This window comes from Eptatretus burgeri, chromosome 11, assembly GCF_056783735.1.
Source record: "Eptatretus burgeri isolate ZD-2024b chromosome 11, Ebu_testis_v1, whole genome shotgun sequence".
Lineage (NCBI taxonomy): Eukaryota > Metazoa > Chordata > Myxini > Myxiniformes > Myxinidae > Eptatretus > Eptatretus burgeri.
Window position 1 is genome coordinate 54,436,311 of NC_140971.1, and position 13,314 is coordinate 54,449,624.

The 13,314-nt window shown below is 44.1% G+C and overlaps 1 protein-coding gene across 4 annotated transcripts in view; it reads right to left on the reverse strand.

Moving 5' to 3' along the window:
* The window catches only part of LOC147017098 (copine-4-like), a 186,069-nt gene that overhangs the window by 24,007 nt on the left and 148,748 nt on the right, over nt 1-13,314 (reverse strand). For all 4 annotated transcript variants that reach the window (XR_015049342.1, XM_085846469.1, XM_085846470.1 and 1 more), the window contains 3 exons: nt 8,556-8,689; nt 7,089-7,143; nt 6,616-6,667 (listed from right to left, as the gene is read on the reverse strand). Coding sequence is in view for 3 of the 4 variants with exons in the window: in XM_085846469.1 (XP_085702595.1) it covers nt 6,616-6,667; nt 7,089-7,143; nt 8,556-8,689 (241 nt within the window). In the remaining variant the exon portion in view is untranslated. The remainder of the gene's footprint in view (nt 1-6,615; nt 6,668-7,088; nt 7,144-8,555; nt 8,690-13,314) is intronic.

A 13,314-nucleotide genomic window follows, 5' to 3' on the forward strand; every position in this document is an offset into this window, starting at 1 on the left:
ACCTCTCATCGAAACGTTTGGTCCATCAACCCTCCTTCCATACCCATAACATCACCTTCCTCCGTGCCTTCAACAATAATTATTTCCACCAATCCTATGACAGAATCCCACCACTTCATGTCCCCTCCTTCTGCATTCCCTCTCACCCCACCAGCTCTCAGCTTCCCCCTCTCCCACCCCTCCCAGATTCCTGCCTTGAACCTCACCCTCTCATCTCCCCATCCTGCACCCTCTCATCTCCCTTCCCACCCCATGGCTTCCTGTCCTACACACTCCCATCCTCTCCAGGTCCCACATCCTCACAATTCCCCCTCCCCTGTCCCTGTCTGGACCACAAACATCCGAGGCCTCCTCTCCAATCTGACAGATCTCTCAATCCGAGCAACTGCTGATAATTCAGACATCAACTGTTTAACAGAATCCTTCCTCCCACAGGACGCCCCTGCCTAACTCATTAGTGTCTCTTCCTGACTATTGTCTCCAAAGATTTCATCGGCCTGAACTCCACTTTGGCAGCAGAGTTACCACTTACATCAATTAATTAATTAATCACTCTCCATGTGTTGCTTTTTCTTACACCTCCCAACCCCAAGAGTACATTTGGTTGTGACTACCCCTCCGCTCCCAACTCTTGTTTGTCTGCGTGTTGTACCATCCTCCAAACAGTAACGACTTCACCAACACCTCTCTCAGCCAACATGGATCAACTTTTAAACAATAATCCCAACTCTCTCTTCCTCATGTGTGGTGATTTAAATTGTCACCATGCCAATTAGCTGGGTCACTACCTCTCTCACCAACCATGGCACTTCAGTAAAGGACTTCTGTGACTCCATGGGATTGACTCAATCTGTGAACTTTGTAGCCCAGATTTCTCCCACTGACAAAGCCTCTTTTCTGGACTTGGTGATGACAAACTTCCCAAAAATATGTCCTGCTCTTCCTCTGCTTCAATTGATTCATCTGATCATAGGCTTGTGAGAGTCAACATCTTTCTGGCTATTCTCAGAGATCCCCCTTCGCGCCGGCGAGTCTTGCAGTTCACTCAGTCAGATTGGCAGGGACTTCAAGCTTTTTCAATTCAGAACTTGTCTCTTACATCTACCACCACTGATATTAATTCAGCCTGGCAATTTTTCCACAGAAACCTGCTCTCTCTTGTGCACAGATTCATCCAATCTCATCTTCAGTTTCTTCTTCCTATCCTTCTTCCCACCCATTGTACACTAAATCCTATGGTGAGGCAGTTGCTTTGAAACAACTTGACTACTCATCCTGGAAGGCAAATCAGACTGAAGGCAATCTCAGCTCATTCCATCCATCCATCCATCCATACACTGGGACCATACTCTGTGCAGAGCGTTGGTGCTGCCGAAGCAGTCTCCTTGGCTATTGGGTACAATACTGGATGAGTTGCTACTCTGACACAGTATACCAGCAAGCTGGCACTCATTTTGCTGACCTCGAAAGGATGACAGGCAGTCAACCCCACCTGATATTACTTCAACAGCTGAGAGGGATTTGAACTCAGGATCCTAGGATGCCAAGCCCACCACCCTAACCATTATGCCAACACCAGGCATACAGCTCATTCCACAAAACCTGCACCTAGTATGTCCACTCTCAGGAGAGCCAGAAAATAACATTTGTCCAACCTTAAGATTGATCTTTCAAACTTGTCTCCCTCCTCGACAAACTGTTAGCACCTTGTTAAGTCTGTCTCTGGATTATGCTCTCCTTCCATCCCTTCCCTCATTTCAAATGCCACCACAGCCGACTCTGCTTGTGACAAGGTCGAATGCCTCAATTCTGTTTGCTTTCAAATATAGTGTCCCCAACCCTTTGCTTTGTTTTACCACCATACCAAGTTTTTTTTTTTTTTTTTTTTGTATACCTTGTCGAGGCTCGTATGAGAGCTAACACACAACTCACAGCAAGGAGGCATGAGACAAGAGGGGCGGGAGTGGAAGGGACAAAACAGTGGGGAACAGACACATTAGGTGAACTGTGGAAGGGAGAGGGATGGGGATGGGATGGGGAACATGGCGAAGAGAAGATGGACATTTCAGGGACTTTCAGGAAGGAAAGCAGGGGAATTGAAGGAAGTGGGCTTGGGTGGATTATCGGGGGTAGAAAAGATCGAGGATTTGGATGGGGGAAGATAAGAGGTGGTGGTGAACAGCTGTTTTGAAAGCCTGGAGGGAAGAATGGGAAAGAATAGAGTGAGGAAGTTTATTCCAAAGGCGGGAAAAAAGAGGAATGAAAGAGTGAAGATGAGCAGTGATTCGTGATTTTGGTAGTTTTAACAGAAGGGGGTTGTTGGCGGACCTTGAGCGCCCTGTGGAAATGTGGTGGGGACAAATTGCAAAGAGAGCAGGGGGGCAAGGTTGGAGAGGAGTCGGTAGAAGACAGAAAGACCACAGACCAACCTGCGGTGATTGAGTGAGAGGCCCAAAGACTCAGCTTTATTGCGGGAGATGCCGATGATCTGAAATGCCCTGGTTTCGACAGCGTGAAGCCGAGAAAGGTGGGAGGCAGGAGCACCAGCCCAGAGGGGAGAGCAGTACTCCATCAGGCTACGGACAAAAGCATTGTAAGTGGTCAGGAGCTCAAGAGGGCCGAGGAAGGACGTTGCACGATGTAGGATTCCAGTCGGCGACTGGCTTTTGAGGCGAGGTTGGAAATGTGACTTTCCCAGGAAAGGTCATAGCAGATAGTGAGACCCAGAAGCTTGAAAGAAAAGACTTCTTCCAGAGGATTGTTGAGAAAGTGGATGGGGGGGTTTTCTAAACGGTCCTTTCGAAGAGACATAGCGAGAGTGTGAGATTTGTCTGGATTGAAAGACATGTTCCACGTGTTGGACCAGTTTGTGGTTTTATCCAGATCTGCAGTGAGTGAAGACGCTGCTGCTTGCCGGTCTGAGGGATGACAGATGGTACGGCAGAGGGTGGAGTCGTCGGCAAAGAGAAATAGAGGATTTTCCAGAGAGTCCGAGAGATCATTGATGAAAACCAGAAAAAGAACAGGGCCCAGAACGCTACCTTGAGGAACTCCAGCCTGCACAGGAAGGGGGGGGTGAAAGAACTCCATTTAGGGCCACACGTTGACTGCGACAAGAGAGGAAGTCTGCGAGCCATGAGTGGAGATGGCCTTGAATACCATGGGAAGAGAGTTTGGTGAGTAGTGCAGGGTGCCAGACTGTGTCAAAAGTACGTGATATGTCCAGGGATACGGCTCGGATTTCCTGTCTGGCATTAAGGACCTCCATCCATTGATGGGAGAGCAGAAGCAGCATATCCAGGGTAGAGTGACCTTGTCTGAAACCAAATTGATGATTGGAAATCAAGCCATTGGAGAAGAGGAAGGATTTCATGTCTGAAGCGATGATGGATTCCATAACCTTGCTGATGATTGGGAGAAGGCTGATTGGTCTGTAGTTACAGGGATCTGTTTTTGCACCTTTTTTATGCAGGGCAGTGATGTTAGCAGATTTCCAAGCAGATGGCAGATGACCTTGGGCAAATGAGAGGGTGAATAGAACAGAAAGAGGGTGAGCAAGAGCAGAAGAGCAGGCTTTGAGGACACGTGGGCTGATGCCGTCTGGACCGGTTGCAGAATCTGACTTGAGGTTTGAAAGCAAGCTCTCCACTTTGTCAGAAGAAAAAGATACAGAGTCCAGGGACAGTTGGGTGCGACTGGGTAAAGTGGGTAGAGATAGTGATGGGTTTAGGACACAAGATTTATCTGCAAACACCGAGTTTAGACATTCAGCTTTATCACGTGTGGAATCAGCAGTGCGGCCATTTGAGGTAAGGGAGGGATGGAGGGGGAACATACACCAGAAACAGATTTGATTAAACACCACCAGGATTTTGAGGAGGGAGAGAGGTTTGAGAGTTCAGACTTGAGATGAGAAAGATGTTGTTTTCTGGCTCTCCTGAGGGTAGATACACACTTGTTCCGAGCTTTGTGGAAAGAACTGAGATTGCCCTCATCCTGGAAGGCAAATCAGACTGAAGGCAATCTCAGCTCATTCCATCCATCCATCCATCCATACACTGGGACCATACTCTGTGCAGAGCGTTGGTGCTGCCTGAACAAGTTGCACTCAACTGCTCCTAGACTCTGTGCGTTTTTCACCTGTGAAGGTGAATAAGTTTCTGGCAGCCCTCAACTCTGATTCTGTAACTGGTCCAGATGACATCAGCTCACTGGTGCCTAAAAACCTGCTCTACTACTCTTGCACATCCTCTCTGCCCTTCTCATCACATCATTTCCTCCATGTTATCTTCCATCACCTTGGAAGGCAGCCAACATCAATAAATTCCATACAAAGGTGCAAAAACCAATTCCCTTAAATACAAACCTATTAGCTTACTTCCAATCATCAGCAATATCATGGAATTGATCATCGCAGTTGCCATAAAATCCTTCCTTTTCTCCAATGACCTCATCTCAGATCATCAATTCAGATTTAGACCAGGTCACTACATTGGACATTCTGCTTCTACTCTCCCAACAATGTATCCAAAACTCTATGCTTATGTCATTGAATGCCAACTCCACTCTTGGTCAACTGACTTCCTGTACTCTCGTAGCCAATGTGTGGCTCTCAATAGAATCCTTTCATCAACTATCCCTGTCAAGGCTGGAGTGTCCCAAAGTAGTGTCCATCCTATTCCCAATCTTCATCAATGATCTCTCTGACTCTCTGGAAAATCCTCTTGATATATTTGACGATAACTCCACCCTCTGCCACGACATCCTTCCTCCTTCAGATAGGTAAGCACAGCTTCTTCCCTCTCTTCAGACCTTGATAAAATCACAAGCTGTTCAAAAACTTGGAATACTGTATGTCTTTCAATTCTGACAAACTACTAGAACTCGATAGCATGTCTTCTTGGTATGGACATCGCTTCATCCCTTTGTTGGGATAAGTACATTTCTGTCATTGCCAAAAGAGCCTCCCAGTGACTTGGATGCTCTTATCGGGATCACCGATACTTCCATCCTGAGGCCTAGCTTCACCTGTACAAGACCATCATACATCCAGTCATGGTCGCATCTGGGTGAGTGCTCTGACTCATCTTCTGTCACTTCTTGACAAAATGAAACGATGATCTCTTAATTAGGTGGGCCATGATCTGACATCATCTCTGGAACCTCTCGGTTTGAAACAATGTGGCCTCTCTGTGTCTCTTCTGCAGGTACTACAATGGAAGATGCTCAAAAGACCTTTCATGACTTGTTCCTCCTTTACCTACTTTCAGGCACTCTACATGTTTGGCAGCCTCTGCACACCGATACACTCTCTATGTTTCTGAGGTCAACACAGTACGATATTCCTCCATTTCTTTCCCCCACACACTGCCAAACTCTGGAATTCCCTCCATCCATCCTTTTTCCCAGCAATAGACAACCTTTTCCAGTTTAAAGGAAATGTAAATACGTATCTCCTTTCCCAGTGATTCCACTTCCCACAATTTTTTTGTAGCCCCCACCTTTCGAGGCCTTAAGACTTTGATGGGTGACCTCCCAATAAAAAAGTCTCACACTCTCACTCACACTCCAAAAGGACCTTCTGACAAACCCTACAATATATTTTCTAAACAATCTTCTTGAATAAGTTCTGTCACTCAAACTCTTCGGTTTCACTATTAGCCATGATCTTTCTTGGGCAAACCACATTTAAATGTTGGCTTCCAAAGCTAGCTTCCGTTATGCAAAGTCCTTCCTAGACATACTTGAACTCTTACCACCTACACTGCCTTCATCGGTAACTTGAGGGGATCATTTTAGCCCCCGTTGGACTTAGTCTGAAACGGGGGCTTATGGATTGGGTCTTGTCAATCGGTGTCCATTCTTCCGTGCATCCATCCGCGGCCATATCTTGGACATATATGGACCGACTTTGTTCAAACTTGGCAAAAACACAAAATATGATGGTATACATAAGCATATCATTTTGTTTCGCAATTTGATCAAAAATGGCTGACTGGCAGCCATTTTACTTGTAAAACCCTGATGTTGAACACATCCTCAACCATTTCTCAGAGATGCATTCACCAATCTTGTTCAAACTTGGCACACAGATAACGATGACGGCTTACCGTTTTTTTTATTTTTTTGGAGATCAGATCCAAGATGGCTGACTGGTGGCCATTTTGTTATTAAATGTTATACTGTTTGTGTAATTCAGTATGTCTCCAACAAAATTTGTAAACATTGAATCCAATCTGTGAGAAATTTGCATTCCCATTCAATAACATCATACATGTCACGTGACCAACTATCTTACACAATATAATTATGTGACCCACATCATGAATACTCATGACCAAATCACTCAATCATATGCAATCTTCCATGTCACATGACCACTCAAGTCAGTTGTGCATGCACATAAATCTTGTAAATATGGGTGAGCAATATTCGTATAGCAAATTGTACAGGGCTATGATTTTAACTCTGTATAGCAAAATTAATAAAACCACGGGGGCTATGACGTTTTATGTATTTTTCTCCACGTTTTATGGTGTTTTATAGTTTCAAAGCATAACAAGAGTGACACTTCTGTCGTTATTTTATCCTGTTTTATTGTGTAATCTTACTCACCTTCACATATGGGATTCTCAAAGTTGAGGTGCAGAGGGAAATCATGTGATACCTATAAAACAAAGGAAATAATAGGAAATACAAAATAAATTCTGGGACATCAATACCTGCCATTTGTAACTTCACCAAGTCCATTTACCATTAATGTCAACAGTGAAATTACTGTTAATGAAGAGATAAAAGCATCACATCTTACATGAGAATATTTTGGGTACTAATAAAGTTGAGGCTATCAGCCATCCTAAAGTTTACCGACTATCGAGACATCATCAGGAGATCCTCACAAATGCGAGGTAAATATTACCCTGCAGGTAACGGTGTCGAGGTGACATCTTGAAAAGTCATCTCCTGTACAGAGGAAGTTCATTTCTGTTCACAGTGCACTTTAAATTTGTAATTGCTACATACCCTCCAAGTGACATTTCATGTGTTGTGACATTATTTTGTTGTGTTTCTTGGACAATGTAACTCACATGATAATTGGGGGGTATTCGAGCACCAAAACCAAAGGCAGGGAAGAGTTTATCACTGCAAACAGCAAACATGGTGTATAATAAACAACAATCTAAAACCTTACTTTTGATACTGACACAGACCATCCACAATATAAAAGGAGGATTACTAATCATTACTTCTACCTATACTTTGCTGCTACATTGCAATTTGCTAGATTGGATGGTGATCACAAACAATTTTGCTTTGAGCATGCACACAGTAATCGCAAAATGAGTGCCGGTTTAGTTGCTGGATTGGAAGCAAAATTGTCCCTCATGAAGCATGTTTCATCTTTCCTTTTATGATTTTTTTAGTGAAAGCTTTTGAAAGGACTCCAGATAATCTTATTGAGGAAAAAACATTAAGCTTTTCTATCTTAATTACTGTACTTTGTATCTGGCCCTGACATCATTGATAATTATTTCCTCCCTGTTCCTGCTTTCTCTCACCGGCATGTTCATAGTCGCAGTGCTATAGCCTATTTCAGTGTCATGTATGATGTTATTCGTTTTCCATGAGAAAAGGTAAATATTCATGCAGGGAATATTGTTCAGCTGGTGTGATTATATGAGGATGTTTGGAGGGTGTTTATGAAATAAAATTAATGCCTACGAGGATAAAAATGAGGGAGTTATGCAATCAAGGTTTGTGCTGCATATGAGGGTCTTATGGAATGAAAGTTATATTTTACACAACTTAGAAGGAAATACAAGGAAAAAACCAGACTGCCCCAGTTTGCATATTGCGATAAAATCAGCAGAAAATGTGAGCGTGACCATAATTTCAAAGAATCAAATTAAGATATCACAAATTTCCGTAAACTACTACTTTAATCATCACATCAACATCTCCTCAACATTCAAAGCACTTTTTTCAGCAATATATCGACATCGACAGAAACATCCTCTGGTTTGACAGCATTTCTGATTGATGTTTTCAGTTCATCTACACTGAACTTCTCAAACGTGAAAGTTTTTGTTCCGTCGGTACATTTCACTCTACGCTTCTGGCGTATATCGGGCGCCACTGTCGATCTAAGGTAGCCTATTTCCTTGAGTAGTTGTGATTCATCAAGTCTCTCAAGAGAGTCAAGGGAAATAGGAGTCACTGGACCTCCATGCTTCTTTCACTCCTCAAGTACCAGTAGCAGTAGTTAGCCATAATTATCAAATTTTACCTGACAATAGGTAAATTTGGCAGCCATTTTGAATTTTTGCATTTTACCAACCTAAGACATCATCCTATGTCAAAAAGTTCAACGGATTCGTGATCAGCGTGAAATTTGGCCATAAAAAACACTCCTTTCAAAAAAAGTATGGTTGTATGCCCAACCCTACTGTAGGTGCTACAAGCTAGAACATAGATGTCAATAATGTCGTAATGTTCTACTGTAATATAAAAATAATGCCAGTTTGAAGCTGAATAATGGACAGTGCAACACTCACCTGTCATAGTCTTGGCAGATCTCTCCAACTGATGCAAGGGCCTTAAGATACTCATTTGGCTGATATGGATGGATGTAATGCAGGGAGCAGCTGTTCTTTGGGTCCCCATTGGAGGCTGTGAAGTCTATAGCAACCTGCAATGGGAAATGCAATGGTGGATAAGGGGAAAAGTATATATATATATATATATATATATATATATATATATATATATATATATATATATATATATATATATATATATATATATATATATATATATATATATATATATATATATCTTGAAATTGTGATCTTTTTTTTTTTTTTTTTTGTATAGATTGGTCGAGGCTCGTATGAGAGAAAACACATAACTCACAGCAAGGAGGCATGAGACAAGAGGGGCGGGAGTGGAAGGGACAAAACAGTGGGGAACAGACACATTAGGTGAACTGTGGAAGGGAGAGGGATGGGGATGGGACGGGGAACATGGCGAAGAGAAGATGGACATTACAGGGACTTTCAGGAAGGAAAGCAGGAGAAATGAAGGAAGTGGGCTTGGGTGGATTATCGGGGGAAGAAAAGATCGAGGATTTGGATGGGGGAAGATAAGAGGTGGTGGTGAACAGCTGTTTTGAAAGCCTGGAGGGAAGAATGGGAAAGAATAGAGTGAGGAAGTTTATTCCAAAGGCGGGAAAAAAGAGGAATGAAAGAGTGAAGATGAGCAGTGATTCGTGATTTTGGTAGTTTTACCAGAAGGGGGTTGTTGGCGGACCTTGAGCGCCCTGTGGAAATGTGGTGGGGACAAATCGCAGAGAGAGCAGGGGGGGCAAGGCTGGAGAGGAGTCGGTAGAAGACAGAAAGACCACCGACCAACCTGCGGTGATTGAGTGAGAGGCCCAAACACTCAGCTTCATTGCGGGAGATGCCGATGATCTTAAATGCCCTGGTTTCGACAGCGTTAAGCCGAGAAAGTTGGGAGGCAGGAGCACCAGCCCAGAGGGGAGAGCAGTACTCCATCAGGCTACGGACAAAAGCTTTGTAAGTGGTCAGGAGCTCAAGAGGGCCGAGGAAGGACTTGGCACGACGGAGGATTCCCAGTCGGCGACTGGCTTTTGAGGCGAGGTTGGAAATGTGACTTTCCCAGGAAAGGTCATGGCAGATAGTGAGACCTAGAAGCTTGAAAGAAAAGACTTCTTCCAGAGGATTGTTGAGAAAGTGGATGGGGGGGGGTTTGTAAACGGTCCTTTCGAAGAGACATAGTGAGAGTGTGAGATTTGTCTGGATTGAAAGACATGTTCCACATGTTGGACCAGTTTGTGATTTTATCCAGATCTGCAGTGAGCGAAGAAGCTGCTGCTTGCCGGTCTGAGGGATGACAGATGGTACGGCAGAGGGTGGAGTCGTCGGCAAAGAGAAATAGAGGATTTTCCAGAGAGTCCGAGAGATCATTGATAAAAACCAGAAAAAGAACAGGGCCCAGAACGCTACCTTGAGGAACTCCAGCCTGCACAGGAAGAGGGGATGAAAGAACTCCATTTAGGGCCACACGTTGACTGCGACAGGAGAGGAAGTCTGCGAGCCATGAGTGGAGATGGCCTTGAATACCATGGGAAGAGAGTTTGGTGAGTAGGGCAGGGTGCCAGACTGTGTCAAAAGCACGTGATATGTCCAGGGATACGGCTCGGATTTCCTGTCTGGCATTGAGGACCTCCATCCATTGATGGGAGAGCAGAAGCAGCATATCCAGGGTAGAGTGACCTGGTCTGAAACCAAATTGATGATTGGAAATCAAGCCATTGGAGAAGAGGAAGGATTTCATATCTGAAGCGATGATGGATTCCATCACCTTGCTGATGATTGGGAGAAGGCTGATTGGTCTGTAGTTATAGGGATCTGTTTTTGCACCTTTTTATGCAGGGCAGTGATGTTAGCAGATTTCCAAGCAGATGGCAGATGACCTTGGGCAAATGAGAGGGTGAATAGAACAGAGAGAGGGTGAGCAAGAGCAGAAGAGCAGGCTTTGAGGACACGTGGGCTGATGCCGTCTGGACCGGTTGCAGAATCTGACTCGAGGTTTGAAAGCAAGCTCTCCACCTTGTCAGGCGTAAAGGATACAGAGTCCAGGGACAGTTGGGTGCGACTGGGTAAAGTGGGTAGAGATAGTGATGGGTTTAGGACACAAGATTTAGCTGCAAACACCGAGTTTAGACATTCAGCTTTATCATGTGTGGAATAAGCAGTGCGGCCATTTGAGGTAAGGGAGGGGATGGAGGGGGAACATACACCAGAAACAGATTTGATTAAACACCACCAGGATTTTGAGGAGGGAGAGAGGTTTGAGAGTTCAGACTTGAGATGAGAAAGATGTTGTTTTCTGGCTCTCCTGAGGGTAGATACACACTTGTTCCGAGCTTTGTGGAAAGAACTGAGATTGCCCTCAGTTGGGTTTGCTTTCCATGAGGCAAAGGCAAGTTGTTTCAGGACAACTGCCTCGCCACAAGCTTCAGTAAACCAAGGGCGGGAGGAAGGGTAAGACAACTGAACACGAGAGGGGATAAATCTGTGCATGAGGGAGAGCAAGTTTCTTTGAAAGAATTCCCAGGATGAGTTGATGTTTGAGAAAGTAGTGATAGGAGACCAGTCTGTAAGTTCGATGGCTGCTCGGAGACCCTGCCAGTCGGCTTGAGTGAAATGCCAGACTCGACGGCGGTGAGGTGGTTCTCTGATAACAGCCAGAGAGATGTCCACTTTGACAAGGACGTGGTCAGAAGAACCAATTGGAGCGAAGGAAGAGCAGCAGATATTGTCAGGGAAATTTGTCAAAACCAGATCCAGAAGAGATGGAATACCATTGGTTGAGATCCGGGTCGGGAAGTTGACCGATTGAGTCAGTCCCAATGAGTCGCAGAAAGCTTTTGCTGAGGTGCCATGGCAGGTGAGAGAGGTACCCACACCTAGCCAACTGGCGTGATGACAATTGAAGTCACCACATAAGAGGAAGAGAGAGTTTGGATGAGAAGATAGAAGATGGTCCATGTTTTCGGATAGTGAGGTGTAGATGGAGTCATCACTGTTCGGTGGACGGTACAATACACATATAAACATGAGGTGGGAGTGGAGGGGAAGCCGAAGCCAGAGGTATTCCTGGGGGTGTGGGGGAGTGAGAGCAGTGCATGGAGAGTGAGGAATAGAGTCTTTGATGAAGAGAGCAACACCTCCACCAGGACGAGGCTCAGGTCTGTCATACCGTAAGAGGAAGTAGCCAGGGAGAGATACTTGGGAGTCAGACACGTCATGGGAGAGAAAAGTTTCTGTTAGGCAGATAATGTCTGGTTTGTCAGTGGCAACCTGTATGGAAAGATCTGAAAGGTTTGAGCGAAGGCCCCGGATATTTGAGGTCCACACTTTTAATGAAGAGGAAGGGGAGGAGGCTTTGGGTGCAGGAGGTGGAGGGGGAGGGGGAGGGTAGGACAAGGGACGAGGGGGGCAGGTAAGGAGGGTTGCTGAAGGAGTGTGGGGTATTGCAGAACAGCGAGGGGAGGGGGCCGAATGAGGAGGAGAAAAGGCTCTGTGGTGCTGGGGGAGAGGGGGACAAGAGACAAGGAAGAAGGCAGTTGAGGATTTGAGCAGGTGGAGTGAAGAGATGGAGGTGAGAGGGCAGTGGAGGGAGGCAGGTTGGTGGATGAGAGGGGGGGGCAACTTTGAGAAGGAAGAGTGAGGGGGATGAAAGGTGGGAGAAAGGTGAGGGGGAGTTTATGAGAGAGGTGAGAGGGAGGCCTGGAGGGAGAAGAGTGGGATGGTTGCGTTGAGAGTGAGAGTGAGGGGTGAGGGGGTGAGTTGGCACTGAAGTTGGAAAAAAAGAATGGTTGATGGAAAGCGAGCATCCATGGCAAACTGTGGTTTTTAAAAGTTTTAGGTCAGAGATACGATTTAACACAATTCTTGATGGATGCAATGAAGGCGAATTCAGAGCATGGAGAGAAGAAGCGCTGTAATAGTTGGATTTTTTAGGCAAGGAATGAAGGAGAGGTCGAAATGAGAGCAGTCTGTTAAAATAGCAGAAGAGTAGTGCATTGTGAAACAGTAAAGAGTACCACATGTGTGAGAGAGGAAGATGAAGCATTATAAGATCGTTTTGTTGTTAAAAATAATGTATGAGAGAGTTCAACAGATTAGGTCATGGAAGTGTAAAAAAAAAAAAAAAATAAATAAATAAATAAATAAATAAATAAATAAATAAATAAATAAATAAATAAAAAAAATAAAAAAAAATCGAGGAAGAAGACGAGGAGGAGGTTAAGAGGAAGAGGAAGAAGCAGAATCGGGCGATGGTGAGCGTGTTGTTGGGTATATATATATATATATATATATATATATATATATATATATATATATATATATATATATATATATATATATATATATATATATATATATATATATATATTTTTTTTTTTTTTTGTTGTTGTTAATATTGATATATGAGAGAGTTCAACAGATTAGGTCGTGGAAGTGTAAAAAAAAAAAAAAAAAATCGAGGAAGAAGACGAGGAGGAAGTTAAGAGGAAGAAGAAGCAGAATCGGGAGAAGGTGAGCGTGTTGTTGTTGTTGGGTATATATATATATATATTTTTTTTTGTTGTTGTTGTTAATATTGATATATGAGAGAGTTCAACAGATTAGGTCATGGAAGTGTAAAAAAAAAAAAAAAAAATCGAGGAAGAAGACGAGGAGGAAGTTAAGAGGAAGAAGAAGCAGAATCGGGAGAAGGGAGCGT